Raw genomic sequence first — 18,029 nt, forward strand, 5'->3', positions numbered from 1 at the left:
AAGTGGTTAACAATGCTATAAATGTAATAGCTGTCATCTTATTTTTGTGGTAGTGGTGTAGTGGTAAAGCGCTCACTTTATAACGCCCCTGGTAGTACTGCGCTAGACTTGTTCGCCAATGTTCGTGTTTTAGAGTCATAGAGTTGAGAGAGGGTTGTAACCACAACTAAAGTAACATCCTCGCCTTCATAACCTTGAGGAGGTGAATTGAAATAAAAAAAAACTGATGCAGTTAAATAATTTACTCTAATAACACTCTAATAAAACTTGTTTTAAAATAAAAAATGCTTAACGCATTAGCCTTAATGTGAATTTGACGTCATAAAATTGTCTTTATTTTTTTATTTCATCAAGACATAAACTTTTTTAAACGACTACAATAATATTAATTACCGAAAAACGAGTTAAACATTATTTAACTCGTATTTTATTATTATTATTAGGAAATGTTTATTTTCTTTCATTTTTGTTTAATATTAAATAATTAAATTTAATATTACATTTTAAAATTTTTTTAATATAAACAAATTGTTTTTCTCAACATTTGTATAAATGAATTAAAATATGTTAAATTTTTTTAAATGCTTTTTTCTTAAATAATCATTTTTAAAAATAACAAATAAAATTACGTTAATTTATCTACTTTATTTGTTAAAAGTTTATTATTTTATTAGCAATTTTGTTGTGAAGCAAAGATTATTTTTCTAAACACCATTTGTTAAAATTATATCGTTGTATGTATCATTTATTAAAAAATAATTGCTGCACTCTACTTGCATTATAAAAAAGTTTAACTTACGTTTTGTGCAAATTTTTTGAACATTAAAAATGCCTCGGAACATGTTTAACTAAAATTTAATTTTGAGTTTAAAAAAATGTTTTTATATTTAAAACCGAAAAAACAGTTAAAATAAAATGATGTAATTTTTTTAAAAAAAGCATAAAAATGAGTTAATTTTTTTAAAAATAAATAAAATTTAAATATTGAACAATATTTAGTAATATTTTCAAATAAGTTTGACAGTTAAGTTAAACCCAAGCCTCAACTTTAATTTTAATAAACTTAAATATATATTTTTTTAATCAAAATTAACATATGTGTGTATATATATATATATATATATATATATATATATATATTTTAAATCAAAATTAAATCATATATTTTTTTATCGGAATAAAATTATATTTTTATTAAATTGGCTTTAAATTAAATCATAAATTTCTTTATCATAAATATATAATAATGATCTTTGCTTCAAGCTTAAAGTATTAGCGCTTTTCAAGCAAAAAAATCGATCATTACAGTAAAAAAAATAAATTAATTATATATTATTATAAAATAATATATAGAAATTAAAATAATTTTTTTTTTTTGCAATCAAAAGTTGCATAAATATTTTTGTGCTCGCAAGATGATAAATAAAAGTTTTTATTATATATATTTTTTTTATGGTTTTTTTTTTAATTAACCTTCCGTTTTGTAAAAAAAACTTAGCTTAATAGAGATTCCATAGTTTTTAACTTTATTTGAGTTTTTTTCATTAGTAAATATTCAAATATAATTCAAACGCAAATTTCCAGAAGTGTTATAAAAGCACAGATGATCCGTCTAAAATTTATCTATAATTTACCAAATTGCAAGAACGAATATTAGAGATATCTCTGGGACCAACGCTTGGCAACAATACACATGGTCACTGTTGTATAATATGGGAATATAAGACTCAAAATTATCGATTTTATCATTGTTTCTCTAACCACCGTCACAATTACACTAAAGATGATTACGAGAATCTAAGACTATATACAAATAGCATGAATTGGTCACAACTACTCAAACCCTGCGATTGTATTCAACTATGTTACAAATCAATTTTATCGATATACAAAGAAGCATGTGGATTATGCATTCCTATTAAAACACTAAACAAGCAAAAAATAAATGCACCAAAATGGTTTGACTTATATACAAAAAAACTTTTTCAGGACAAACATTGTGCATGGTACAAATTTCATATAGTATCTAAGATGTAGAACGCAACAATAAACAGCATAATTGAAAAAAAACAACGGAATATCAAAAAATATGCAAAAAATTATCTAACCATATAAAGAATAAGAAATTGCAATTGCCATTAATTAATAAGATAAAAAACAAACCTAAAAATTTGAAAAACTAAAATTAAACTCGAGTGTCAATACAATACAAGACACTAGCTGATATATTCAACGAACACTTTCAATCAGTTTAATATAAATCACAAATAATATAAACAATGAGCTTCCTGAATTTGAAAACCATTCCTAAAGTCAAGCAAACAATAATGCAAATCTTCTTTTTTGTGAAACCACAATATTACAGAAACTAGAAAAGTTAAATATTCACAAATCAATCGTAATTGTTGGCAACGAGTTGTACTTGGCAAAAACTAGTCTCACTGGAATCCAGTCAGAAGAGGTGCAATACAAGGATCAGTACTTGGACTGCTTTTATTCACAATAAGGTCATTTATAAATGACCTTCCTTGTCAACTTTTTCATGTAATAAAAATATACGCTGACGGTAGTAAAACTCTTGCTGAGCTAGACGAAATTGAAATACTAAGAAATGAATTACAAAATGATATACATAAAATAGCTAAATGGCTATCTTTGACTACGATCTTAACATAAGAATTCAAATTGAAGGCTTAGATTCAGAAAAAGATCTAGGCGTTATGACATCTACTGATGGAAAATACAGCCAACATACAGAAGAAATCCCATTTGATTCAAAAATAAATTAATGAAAGAATGTTGTCCATTAAGAGAGAATTTCATTCTTAATAGAATAGTCACTGTATAGAATCCCCTTCTTCCGCCTATCGTGCTATCTACATCAGTAAAAACATTCAAAAAGCGATTACACGAATATATCGAAAAAGAATATTAAGTCACCAGATGATATAGAGTGTGCTTATTACACACTCTTGTTTAACGTTATAAACATTTAAACTATTTTAATTTTTACTTTGTAAAATTTCAGCAATAAAAAGTTATTATTATTATTAAATAGCACTTATATCTAACATAATCGTCATTCAAACTTTTGTAACAAACTTTTTTACATAATGGTCAATGGTTTTTCATAAAGTTAATTTCCTCTTATATCTTACCGCTTGTATAATAATTCAAAAGTTAAAAATGAGAAAAAGTTGCTTAATGGAAATCGCTCTAGGCGTACCGAACACGTTTGTAAATTGCAGGCAGCTTATTGCTTTGAAACAAGGCTGGTAAAGTAAAGTAATAGTGGCCCTTTTATACACAATCTGTTGAAAGATGTGTAAAAATGACATCTGAAAGTGCTTGTCATGTCTTTGGTCAGGCCAAATTTTGTTTCCCTGCCCATACAGATTTTGCTACAATTTAAAATTCAATCAATAATGATTGCAAAAATATATACATATATATAAAAAAGATAAAAAGAAAGAGAGATGGCATATTCTATTTTTCGTCAAACTTTTTTTGAAAGCAAACAGTTGACAGACAGCTGGCTGTTCAATGATTCTAATAAAAAATAAGGTTGCTAAGTATATTGTTATGACCTATTTGAGATGTAAACTAGGGTGTTTCAATTTTAACTTTTTTTTTCATGGCTAGTCTATTTTTGAAATGTTGTCATGGTTAGTTTATATTAAAAAGTTTAGAATTTATTGTAAAAAGGAAAATAAATTTTCAACACTTTTATGTATATAACTAATTCAAAAAAAAAGAAAAAATAAGAAATAAAATTAATAAAAAGCTAATATTTTAGGCTTGAAGCAAAGATCATTATAATATAATTTAATTCTGATAAAAAATATATGATTTAATATAAAACTAGTTTAATAAAAATATATAATTTCATGTTCTTATGTTGTTTTTTTTTGAAGTAGTTATATGCATAAAAGTGTTAAAAACTTATTTTGCCTTTTACAATAAATTCTAAACTTTTTAAAATAAACTAGCCATGACAACATTTCAAAAATAGACTAACCATGACAAAAAAAGTTAAAATTGAAACACCCCAGTTTACATCTCAAATAGTTCATAATCATTAAGTCTTTTTATATGCTTTAACTAGATTTAAAAACCAGACACCAGCAAAAATAGAAACTACCTCCTTTAGCTTGAGATCTTGCTCTTTCGTCTTGAAAACTAACACTGTCTGAAGAATTAGATTCAAACTGGCCAGATAAGTTTACAGATAATCTTTTATAATGATTGTACACAGCAACTGAAAGTACTTTTTTAGCTACTTCTTGTCCCACTACATATTTAGATAAGTATTCATAAATCTAAAAGTTTAAATCAACAATATAAAATGTTAACTTCTTTAAAGTCTAAAGCTAGAATATAATGTACAGGGTTCCCGGAACTTAAGATAATTGTATGCCTTTGCACACTACTTTTTACTAAAACCGCACAATATTGCATACTATTTCTTAATAATGTTGCATGCTTTTAAATGCTTTCACTTTTGTATTAACAAAATACTAGTACTTTTGTATAACATATGGATTTATAAATTCATAATAGTATATTAGATGTTTTTTACATCATATTCAATATTAAGAGAAACTAAAAACTGATGCTTATAGAATTCATATATTTATATGAATGATAAACTAGACAAGAAACAATACAAGACCAATGATAGAACCTTGTCGTCTATTAAAATCAATTATAATATTTGGTTGGAAATTAATGATTCAATAATTTAATTGTTTTGTTTTTTTCCTATTTTACTGAATGAAGAAATATGGAGAAAACCAGCATGCCCAACTTTATTGAAAATTTTTGAAATCTCATGAGCATTAGCTCTTACCTCTCCCTTTTTATCTAATGTACAATAAAATCTGTTTGTTATAATGATTAACATTATTATTTTAAAATATTTATACAGGATCATTATTTTTAGTAATTATATAAATATAGTCAAATGTTATCATTTAGGGTCCTGTAGATTTAATAAGGTAGATGAAAACAAAAACAAAATGTAAGATCAAGAAAAAGAGTATAAATTTTTATATATTTTTATTTATTATTTTTTAGTTACTTTTAGGTGCTCTAAGAAATCCTTATATTTTTATCACAGAGCGTTGCAGAACAGCATTAAACCAGAAACTTCACACCTTATTCCTAATCAATGCATATATAAACCAGCATCAAACCATGGACCTCCAGTTCTGATAGTACATTACTACTTTAATCAACTAAAAAAGCTTATACAAGTAAATGAATTTAAAAACAATTTTTTAAATTCATTTCTTGTTACTACTGGTGAAAAAAAACTTGACAAAAAGTCAATTGTTAACAGGCTCGGATTGATATTAGAATATTTTAAGTTTGTTAATTAAAAGCTCAAAAAGGTTGCATATAATAGTAAGAAGACAGATAGGGCAACAGTTGGAGGGGCAAAAGCAATCTCTAAATTTTTAAAAATTAAAACCACAGATGCCATTTTGCATCATGAAGGAAAATAAGATTTATTTAGACACATTACATTATCTGCTATGTGTTACATTACCTGTTATTCATTTTTTTTATTATAATTTTAAAAAACATAAATACCTTTTTTGGAGGTGGAGGCTCTTTCACCCTTTTATTCTGGTTGTTAGGATTAGATGTTTCCTGTTGTGCTTGTTGGTATTTTTCGTTATGAATTGATCGTTTTGATTCTAATTCAGACAAAACCACAAAAAAATTTTGACATTTTTCACATTTAACAAATCGAGTAGCAGCTGAAAAAAAAACTCAAAACATCATTCCTTGTACCTTAATGTTCTAAAAATATAATACAAGAAGCTTCACTGATTATATAACCAAGAGTAACTATTGGGAGTCGATTTTTTGATTAAAAATATACATAATTTTACAAATAATATATAAACTCAAAAAAAAATTAAACTACTTATAAAATTGAGGAAAAAATCAAATGCGAACATACAAACAAATGTTTCAACTTGGGTACATGGTTCTCCACACTTTGGGCAACAAAGTTGATTTCCTTTTCCATTACCACTTGTTCCTTTTCCACTATTTGAGCCACCACCATTTATAGGTGGATTACCAATGCCATCAGTCTTTTTTAAAGCTCTAGAAGATGTACTGAATGAGGCGCAGCAGTGATAAACATAATTTTGTTTTCCTGCCCATACAGATTTTGCTACAATTTAAAATTCAATCAATAATGATTTCAAAAATATATACACATATATAAAAAATATAAAAAGAAAGAGAGAAAGCATATACCATTTTTGGTCAAATTTTTTTGAAAGCAAACATTTGACAGACAGCTGGTTGATGACGTAAATGTGGAGAATGTTTGTAATGAACGTTGAAGTGAATACAAAACTGTTGGTTTTTGCATCTTACAATGTTAACTTTTTTGTCCATAAAGCATTATTTCTTCAATTTATTTCTTCCCTTGCTTCTGATAAATAAAAACACTGATATAAAAATGGTAAAAAAACATAAGTGAAATAAAAACACTGATATAAAAACATGTCTATATATATATATATATATATATATATATATATATATATATATATATATATATATATATATATATATATATATATATATATATATATATATATATATATATATATATATATATATATAAATATAAATATATATATAACCCCTAACTGGTTGTCAGAAAGTTTTGCTGACAAAAAGTAAAAATTAAAATGCAAGACCGGAATTTTTTTTTTATTACTCGATAAACTGCCTGCCCTAACCAAACCCTCAGTCGATGTAGCAGCACTCCCTTGCAAGTCAGGCTATAAGATAGTCAATGTAGCAACACTCAGTCAGGCTATTTGTCAGTTGATGTAGCAGCATTTTGTTGCAAGTCAGGCTATAAGATAGTCGATATAGCAACACTCCATGCATGATTTACAGTAACAAAAATAAAAATAAAAACATTTTATTAAAAAAATAAAAATAAAAACATTGTTTATATTATTAAAAACATTCAGAATGTTTTTAAAAACATTCTGGTCAATTAAATTTACATTTTTGCGCAAATTTAATTGACCAGACCAGGGTTAAGTTTACAAATAGAATTATATCTTTTATGTAAATACTTTCATGTAAATGTAAATGCACTTATTTAAATAATAAAGATGTTAAAATCATAAAGATGTTTCTTAAAATTATTTTCTTATTTATATCAAATATACAGTACGTTATTTATTTGGTTTATTTGTTTTTAAAATGTGGCAAAAGATATATATATTTATATAGAATTTAATATGTATATAGATATAGGCTAGAAGTGTATATATATACATATATTATATATATAACAGTGCCATAACTAAATTTTATTTGGGAATACCATATTTTTTTGACAAAGTGGGAGGGGCAGGGGAGAAAGTAAGTTCTTTTGGTAGCCTCCCTCTCCCCACCCAGTTAAAACCAGTGCCATCGCAATGATTTTTAAATATCACTTTGTTTGTGTTTACCTTTAGTTTTATTAGAAGATAATGGGTTGTTTTAAAATAGTGTCTTGTTTTAAAAGGCATTTCTTTGAATACATGGATTTTGCAGTAGACGCAAACATGCTTTTTTAGTTATGCAAAGAAAAACTATTTTATTTAAGATTTTAATAAATGTTCAAATTGCAAATACTTTCTTGTTTATAAATATTTATTAAAAATGATTAAAATTATTTTAAACATTAAGTAACTATATTTAAGTAATTTTAATTTTAAGTAGTTATTAAATGTTCATAATAGAAACAATTTTTGGTCAATATTTACAAATAGGCTAGTATTTGCAAAATTAAAATCATAGTAATTACACCTATTAAATGCTTACATTTTCTATTCGAATAGCTATTGTCTATATATAATATCTATGTATAATATAATAAAATATCTATATCTATATATAATATAATATATAATGTATATATTCAAATAGCTATTGCTTAAATATAAGATAATATATTATGTATATATTCAAATAGTTATTTTCTATATATAATACAATATATCATCTAAACAATAACTATTGGAACCAAATATAAGCATTTAGTATGCATATTTGCTATTTAATTTTAATTTTGATTTAAATATTAGCTATTATAGGGCTTGTTTTAAATAAAAATAGTTTAGCACAGTAGCTAAGCTATTTTATTTAAAACAAGGTGAGGCCATAAAATTATCTTTATTTTTTTATTTTATTTATGGACATTAACTTTTTTAAACTACCACAATAAAATAAATTAACGAAAAACAAGTTTAATTTACTAATTAAGAAAAACAAATCTAGAAGTTTTATTTTGTGTATGTACATATTGTAAAATGTTTATATTGTTTCAATTTTTTTGTTTTTTAATATTAAATAATAAAATTTATTATTACATTTTTTACATATAAATTTGGATGCACAGTAAAAAGCTTTATGACAGGCAATGCAGCTAATATGAAATCAATGCAAGTATTGTTATCTGAAGGAGATATAATAATAACTTATAGGTGTGATGCTCATATGCTAAATTTTTTAGTGAATAATCTTAACATTGTAAATGTGAGCAAGCGTATTACACAGATGATAAAATATATAGGAAATAATTATCAAGCTGGAGCAAATTATAGAGAAGGTGGAGGAACAAATTTACTACTTCCTACTGAAACATGCAGGAATTATGTATGTGATCACTTGAAAAATATATCAATAACTGGAGCATCATTTTGACAATGTTTGAAAAAATAGAGACTTGAATCCCATGATCAATAGAAAAGTAAGTGAAATATAGATAAAGCGAAATGCTGAATATTTGTTAAAAATATTAAAACTAATTGGAGTTGCTCTAGATAAGTTGCAAAGAGATCAAACAAAAATAAGTGGTACTGTTGAAATTTTCAAAAAGCTGATAAACATGTTATCATTTTTATCAACTGAAAAAAAAATAACAATAACGGAAACTATATGTCTTTAGACTGTCAGTGATGTTCATTTCCTTGCAAACATGCTAGATCCTATATATTTTAGATCTAATCTTTATGAAAAGGAAAATGAAGCTGCAATGACCTTTGCAGATAAAGAACTAAAAAACTTATTACCAATAATATTCAAGTTAAAAGCCAAATCTGCTCCATTTGATAAAAGCTATCTGTATGAATTTGTTTTAAAAAATGTATCACCAATAGAACAGTGGAAATCTCTAAAATCTTTGGACTTTGATAATGTTGCATTATCATGGATAGTGAAGGTTTGTTAAATGCACAAAATTCTAGTGTTGGAATGGAAAGAATTTTCAGGCTTTTAGGCTTTTTCATTCCAAGTTAAGAATTAAGATTGGAGTAGAAAAATCAGCAAAGTTTGTTTTTATATACAGTACACTAAATAATGATGTATTGGTTGATGAATTACACTAGTTTAGTGTTGAGAAGGTAAAATTTACCAGAAAATTTTCCGGAAAATTTTGAAATTTTTTTTTTTACTTATTTTTATTATTCTTTAAAAAAAAATTTTTTTAAGGAAAATTTACCCTCTTCCATTTAAAATTTACCAGTATCACTACACCAGTTATATTGATAGAAAATTAATTTACTTAATAATTTAATATTAAGTAAAATGACTAATGCTTTTTTTCAATTGAAAAAGTTGACTAAACATAGCTTTTTTTAAAAAAAAAAAAAAAAAAAAAAGCAGTTTAAATTTTTAAAAAAACCCATGGTTTTTGGTTTTTTCCAAAAACATGGTTTTTTTGCAACCGTGGAACCTCCCCCGCCTGCACTCCCTAACCTGGTCAAGTGGCGCCCCCTAAAATATATGTTACTCATTACAAAATTCTGCGTTTATTTAAACAGAAATAGAAAACTAGGTAAAAACAAACCATGGTAATCAGAGACATTTTGTTTGAAAAAAATTTTACTTTTAATCACAATGTACACAGTCAATAGATTTTTAACATAGTTTGGCGTATCAAAACTATTGTAGAGTGACAGATATTCATAAAACTACAATGATTTTGCAAATAGCAAACAACTTTTTTTTTTAAAAGCAAAAAAAAAAAAATTATAAATTAACTGATCTTAACATTGTTGAGCAATTTAGACTTGCTTTCGTTAGAAATGTTTTTGGCAAAAACCCTTCTCAATTAAAACTTACTTGCGCCAGCCTTACTTTCAAAGATGCAACCCTTGTAGTTAAGAAAAATGAGGTCAGCAATTAATTGCCAACCTCAAACTGTCAGACTTCAGCATCAGGTTGGCAAAAGTATTTTGACACAAAGGGGTAATCGTAAAATATAGAAATGAGGTTGACAAATTTTTGCCGACCTCAAACACTTGAAGGTCGGCAGTTAGGTCAGCATTGCTGAATGCCGACCCTAATTTCGAGGGCTGAAGATGTGTATGCATCAATATCTCCAGAAATGATAACTTAACTATAAATGAAAGATGTACATCCATTTTTTTTAGAGAAATAGATGATATCATGTTTTTCTAACTTGTCTATACTCTACAAAATTGACTTTTCCTTTTACATCTGCAAATGATGAGAGAAGTTTCAGTAGACTAAAGATTAAAAATTATCTGATACCAACGATGACAAAACAATGTCTTTTTGGATTGACATTAATTTTAATTGAATGTGAACTTGCTGAGAACATTGACTTAAAATTATCAATAAATCAATTTGCTTCAACTCGTCAGGCACAAACGCCTAAACAACGCCCTGTATACATCACAAGTCCATATGATGCTCTTAAGACATACAACAAACATTAGAACTTGCTGGAAATGTTATCTTGCAGAAAATATAAACTATAAAAACATTAGTGAAAATAAACAGTTTAAAGTTATTTATTCTATTAATAAATAACTTTAAAACAATAAGATTAAGATAATCTTATTGTTATAGTTTGTTATTTATTTCAATTAAGTTTTATTTTTATTTTTTTTAATTTAGTTTTAGTTAAGTTATTTTCATTTTATTTTTTGTTATTTTTCAATGATTTATTTGCTTCTTCTACAATAAGTTTTTAAGCTTCTTTAGAGTTAAGAAAGCGTTTTTAAAATGTATACAAACTTTCAAAACATATTAACAGCCGTGGTCAAGTTTTATTTTATTTTTGGTCATATTATGAAGTGAAATCGCATGCGTTCCTGGCCAAGCCTGTGTATGTATGTGTGTATGTATGTATGCATGAATGTATGTATGTATGTATGTATGTATGTATGTATGTATGTATGTATGTATGTATGTATGTATGTATGTATGTATATATGTATGTATGTATGGATGTATATATATATACATATACATATATGTATATATATATATATATATATATATATATATATATATATATATATATATATATATATATATATATAAGTAAAAACTAAAATTAAAGATAAAAATAAACTAAATATAAACTGCAAAAAGAAATAAAAGGTAAAAAAAAAAACTAGAAAAAATAAAAGCATGAAACTAATGTCTTTATTTTAATTTAAAAGTTTCACTTCATAGAACTTAGAAAAAACCAAAGCTTCAAAGTTATTTAATCGAAGCTTCATTACTTTGGAACTTAATTATTTAAAAATTTGAAACTTTGATATTATCTAATGTCTACAAAACAAATAAAATATCAAAAAACTGTTCATTAGAAGAATTCAAACCCTCGTCCAATACTGATCAACCTATTCACTACATCAACGTAGTGATATAGGAAAAATTATTACCTTTAAACTATTATTTGAAACGCTTTCAAATTAAAAAATATATTAGTTTTATGCTTTTATTATCTCTGGTTTATTCTTTATTTATTTTATTATTCATTAAATTAATTTCTCTTTTCAGTTTATGATTTGTTTATTTTTAATTTTCTCTTTAAAATAGTTTAGTTTTTTGAGCACATTTTTTAATGGCACAAGTTATCATAATATAAAAAAAACCTGGTCAAGTTAAATACATATTTGTATTTAGTAATAATAGGTTAAATGCATATATTTGTATTTGAATTTGTATTTGGAAATCTGTAATTAACTTATTTGTATTTGTATTTGATCAAATGTTAATAACCCCAACCCTTTTGACAATTAGTAAAACCCGGCTAAAAATGAGACTTTTTTTAAACCCAGCCCTGGCTAAACTATAAGATTTAGCAGGGGTTGAAAGCCGGGGCTAGAAAAAAACTTTTAATACTTTATATACTATAATTTTATGCTTACATTTACAACTTATTAAATACTGGCATATATTTATACATTTTCAAACTCTAATTTACTTCTAACAAGATTGCAAACAACCACTACTAAGTTATGAGTTACTTTAAAAAAGAGAATAAGTAAAAATACTAGGAAATGGTAAACTGAAGACTTGAAAAATTGTAGGTTGTATATAAAAAAAACACATGAAGATGGCTAATAGTTATAAGATTTTTTTAATGTGCAAGGAAAAACATTAGATTAATAAAAGTTTTTATAGCATGAAGGGATGTAGAAAAAAGAAAGAAATGCAACCTTACAATAATGGCAGAGTGGCTCAAGCTTGGCAGATGAAGCATGTCTAATTTATATATATATATATATATATATATATATATATATATATATATATATATATATATATATATATATATATATATGTTAATTCACCTCCCCAAGGCTAAAAATGCCACTGCAGACAAGGAGGCTATGTAATAGTGGTTATAATCCTCTCTCAACTATACAACTCCTAAATACGAACCTTGACAACCAAGGCCGCTGTGCAAAGAAACACGTTGAGTACGGTACTACCAGGGACATGGCGGGGATCGAACTTGGTACCTCTTGCTTATGATGCAAGTGCTCTACCACTACACCATGACCGCATTACATTTACAATGTGCTTTTAGACTTTGTCTGAGAGTAAGAAAGTTGTTATTCGTCGATATAGGTATACCAACATTATTGCAATACTTTATTGCAGTAAATAAACAAGTTTTGTTGTTTAACAAAAACTGCAGAATTTAAATCCATAAGCCACATCAAGCCTTAGGTTGCTACAGAAGAGAGATTAGATTAAAAATGAGCTGCTTGTTCTAAGCAATCAAAAAATGAAGATTTATTGTCAAGACATAATCGTAGGATAGTTTGAGAGGTCAAAGTGTTTTCTAGAGTTTTGAAAAATTTGAACCACTTATTTAGCACTTTTTTTTTAAATTAAATTTTATTAAATATTATATAATTAATAATATTAAATGTTAGACTTACTTTAGTTAATGACATCGTTGAAGACTAACCAAAAGTCTCTAGAACTTAACATCTGATATAAGATACAAGATTTAGTAAACTGAGAATAACAGAGCTTAACATCAGACGGGACCTTTTTACATTGGCTTCTTAGAATAATAAAAGGACATTTATTCTTAAGAGAGATGTTCTTGTAAAAAAGATGAAATAAATGATTAAAACTACTCAAGATGGTGGAAAATATGGAGTAGAATGAGGTTTGACTTAAAATTTAAGAGTAGGAATAAAAGCTTCCAAACTTTTAGTCCAGAAGGAATAAAAGCTTCTGAGATGCGCTTTATGCATACATATTATGGATATGAACATATATGTATGCTATTTATTTAGATGTTGGCATACAATATCCTTTCATATTTATATAGACTTGAGATTTATATGGTGTAGTATTTGCCGAAAGAGAAGATGACGACAATGATGATGATGATGATGATGATGATGATGTTGATGATGATGAAGATGGTAATGATGATTATGATGATCATGTTGATCTTAATGATGTTTATATATGCATATATATACAAAATATAACATGAATTTTGAATAAAAAAATATACTTTAGGATGTATAAATATTTATGCAGCCCTGGTCACAAACCTGACTCTGGTCCTGGCTATATTTTATCAAACCCAGCCCCGGTCAAATATCAACCCCGGTTATTTACTATTGACAATATAACAAAAACTGGTAAGGGTAATAAAATAAAGTACACATCTTTTTAGATTAATTATATTATTAATAACTAATCCATTCATTGTGTTGATATTTTTTGTAAGGATCAAGAAAATATAACCTATTCAAAGTTAGAGACCAAGATCAGTATTCCATGTTTCAAAACATTGACAACAAACTTCAAGATCAAGACCAAGACAGTTGAATGAGTCTTGAAACGCCTTGAGACCAAGACTTAAGTCTTGAGATCTACATCTCTGATATCAGGTTGGCAAAAAATAATTTAGAAATAGGCAAACTAGAAGTTAGAACTGCAATCAAAACCAATCATGTTTCTTTTTAACCTTTGAAATACTTAATATTTAAAAGATGTTTTTAAATATCAACTATTAACAATAAGTTTGCTACAGGAAAGTAGATGCAGAGATTTATAGTGATACTCATTATACTTATACAAATCTTTAGTGGAAAACTAAGTTTTTATTATGATGTTGCTAGGTGTTTTTTATGGTATCAGTCCTCTTGTACAATCTCAAAAGTCATCATAAGAAAACATTTGTTTGAGTGACATTCCTAAATACACAGAAAAAGAGAGATAAAGTATAATATAAGTATTATTGCCTCTACCTGCATCTATTTATCTTATTTGCAAATAGATAAATAGATGCAGGTAGTAAATTATTTGATTTATAATATTACTATACCACTATGAAGAACTTCAAAAAAGTAATCAGTTTGGTCAGGCAATCCAAAAAAAAAAGAAATGTGGATTCGGAATAAAAAAAGCCTACTTTTAGGTCTTTAAATTTTATATATTTTTTATCTGAAAGAAATAAGCAACACATTAAATATTTATCTTTCCACTGAACAACAACAATAATAAAAACAAAACAAAACAAAAAAAAGTTTTCATTGTGCTGAAAACTGGACTAATTTAAAAATAAGTATGTCAATGATTATTTAACTTCAAGTTCAATTTTGCTTAAGTGAGTTTATGACTAAATTTTGTTCAATAATAAAATTAAATTTTTATTCACAAAATAATGCTCACTTAAATCTACAAGACTTTTATTCCTCCTTTTTTATCTCATTTGAAATAAAAATCCTTGTAAACATTTTCTTTCACTGCATCAAAATTTTTTACAAAATGTACAATAAACTTGCTTTAATAATGTTCATTTAAGTATATAACTAACAATTTAAGAAAAAAAAAAATCTAGCAATTTTTTAATAAATTCTTTATACAGGTCATTTGAACATCCTATCATAAAATTACACCAGTATAGCAGAAATTTAGCATCATAATTGCTATGGTGTTGTAAATAAAATGTGATTAATATTTCAACACCAACAAATTGTTAATAATTAAAAAAAAACCAAGTGACAAAAAATATTCTTCATATTAAAAATCTGACTTGAAACCTCTACATAAGTGTCACAATTCTGTAGATAAAAGAGGGGTATGACAGATATCTGTTAAAATAAAATACTCATATTTTAGGAACTTCTAGGAGTTAGAGGCTATAAATTTCATGGAATTCTTATTTAAATTTTTTCAATAGTATAAAAAACTGAGACACACATAGCATTTTTAAATTTTTTTCACAATAGCATTTTAAAACTTTTTTGGATCATTTAACATGGAATCACTATTTAATGAATTTGCACTAGTAGATTGTCATAAGTTGTATTAATAACTTGGTAGGAAGAAATATAAATAGTTGATTTAATTTGTTTAACAAAGTTAAAGTATAGAAAAAATATGAAATATTTTAATATTTGTAAACAAGAATATTACTAATATTACATTTTTAATATACCTATAACCATTGATTTACTTGTAGATATTAAAATTCACAAAATAAATATCTATTTTTTAAAAAACATCTGATTTTAGCTATTTAATATCTTATTTGTTTATCTACCACTTACCTTTAAAAAAAATATTCTTAATTTTTAAGCTATTGTTTTTAAAATACCATTACATATACTTGTATATATACTGAAAACAGATTATCTACCACAAAACTTACCAAAAAAGATTTACTAAATAATATAGTAAAATGTTATAGTGAGTTTTGTGGTAGATTTCTTTTTCTGAAAAATGAAAAACTTTTGAAAACTTCAATAACTTTATGCAAATATTTAAGGATAAAGTTAAGAAAGTAATAATAATCATGTTGTAAAATTCAATTAAATCATTATTCTGAATAAATTTGAATTTTTTAATACTGGTATATAAATATAACTAATAAATGCCATATCTATAGTGATTCGATTTAAATTTAGAAAAAAACTTGGGGACTAAAGTAATTGTTTATAAGTTTCACTTTTATACTAAATTATTTAGATTGTTGTATTTTAATGAAATTTTCAGAAAAATAATATACAGCTAATTATGCAAATAATTCAAGAAAGGAAAAAACATATTCGAAGAGTGTTACCTAAATATACCAAAGTGATTAGTATTTACCAAAAAAATTTTGTTTAAAAAAAAAAAATTTTGTTTAAAATGTCGTCAATTACCAGCTTTATATTAAATTACAATAAATAATTCGGATTTGTGTCGTTGAAGTGACGAAAGGAAAACATTGGTGCCGTTGCTGTTCAGGTTGGCACGTCAAGCAAGTTTTTTAGTAAGAATTTGAAAAAATACTCCAAGTTTAAATATTATTTTCGGATCCTGCGTTTGCTTTTGCATTCCACTCGGATCAAAGAAGCTAAGATTTTTGACCCCCTCCCCTCATTACAAGACGTCACAAAAGTTTAGATTCCACTAGAATATAACGTCATAAATTGTTGACCCCCCTCCCTCCTCTCTCTCATAAATTCGCATTATTCCGATAGTTAACTAAATATAAAATATTTTTCAAAATTATTGTCATGTATGTATGTTTAATGGGAAAATTACAATGGGCAGCTATAATAAAGGAAATTCCTATTATCTTTATTATTATCAAATTAATATCAATTATTCACTTGTGATTTATAAATTTGAATTTTATAATCATGAAGATATATTTCCAAAATGTTCAATTGTAGTTTATTATAATTAATTATAGTAGCTATTGAAACTTTTTTATATTACTCCTATAAAGGAACGCAGCTATTCCGCATTCTAAATAATTGAATAAAATGAACGTTAAAATGGTTTTAACAATTAAATATAAGCTTATATATTTAATGTAGTTGAATCTTATTTGAACCAGTATAACAAGTAAAATATAAAGCATTGCTGAAATTAAGAAATTAGCAAAAATTATTTTCTCATGGTGAATAAAAATGTTCCTTCATGGAATAAACTGGGAGGGCGTTGACACCAGTATCCTAAGGAAAAGTTATTCCATTTAGATCAAGATACGTTTCATTAATCCAATCGACACTTTCACCGTTTTCCAAATTAGCGATTAGAACCATGACTGCGCACCACGATTATTAATGCGAAGTACTGGTGACATTTCTTGCAGGTTCTATCACTAATCACGGATTGCGTCGATAGACAGTACAAGTCATATGGAACAGACCGATACGGATTTGAAGGATGTCGTTAACTTTTAAACTGTGTGCTGCAAACAGAGATGGAAATTGATGGTATGCTGGGTCCGTTGTTCGTTCTGGAATTTTAAGACCTTTGCTTGTTTAAACAACTGGCAACGGAGAAGAAAAAAATTTGTCTATTATTGCACTTCAGATCTGTCTATTAATGGACATCAAATAGGAAGTTCTTGGTTTCAAATAGTACTTATTGTCATTACATCTTACAATCTGCGTAAGATATTGGCTCGTTCGTATGTGATCATACCACTTCTGATCCCTTGACAAGAGGAGTTGTTCTTGTAACTCAGACTCATTGGGCTCAATGTACTCTGCCACTGTTAGAAAACTATCAACACTCAAGCCTGGCCAAATTTCAACAAGAGTGTTCCCTGCAAACTTAAAGTTTGTCTTCTCTAAATTTACCTCGAGTGTAACACCTATTTCGTTTAGATAGCTACCATAGTGGTCATGTGGTAGTTTCAATTCAGAAAGTTTCTTACTAAATGGTGCCATTTTTCTTTCAACTCTGATAAAGGGACT

The 18,029-nt window shown here is 26.1% G+C and overlaps 1 protein-coding gene across 6 annotated transcripts in view; it reads right to left on the bottom strand.

The window, feature by feature from the left end:
* The window catches only part of LOC100199421 (ATP-dependent Clp protease ATP-binding subunit clpX-like, mitochondrial), a 39,767-nt gene extending 23,055 nt beyond the window's left edge, over positions 1–16,712 (bottom strand). For 2 of the 6 annotated variants that reach the window (XM_065816299.1, XM_065816295.1), the window contains exons 1-5: positions 14,657–14,777; positions 6,277–6,457; positions 5,972–6,190; positions 5,596–5,765; positions 4,142–4,319 (exon numbers count right to left, since the gene is read on the bottom strand). In XM_065816299.1, the coding sequence (XP_065672371.1) occupies positions 4,142–4,319; positions 5,596–5,765; positions 5,972–6,190; positions 6,277–6,394 (685 nt within the window). In that variant the 5' untranslated portion in view covers positions 6,395–6,457; positions 14,657–14,777. Of the gene's footprint in view, positions 1–4,141; positions 4,320–5,595; positions 5,766–5,971; positions 6,191–6,276; positions 6,458–14,656; positions 14,778–16,396 lie in introns of those variants that run through there. The other 4 variants (XM_065816298.1, XM_065816294.1, XM_065816293.1 and 1 more) reach the window with 4 other exon arrangements.
* Positions 16,713–18,029: the final 1,317 nt, after the last annotated feature.

This window comes from Hydra vulgaris, chromosome 13 (assembly GCF_038396675.1).
Source record: "Hydra vulgaris chromosome 13, alternate assembly HydraT2T_AEP".
Classification (NCBI taxonomy): Eukaryota; Metazoa; Cnidaria; class Hydrozoa; order Anthoathecata; family Hydridae; genus Hydra; species Hydra vulgaris.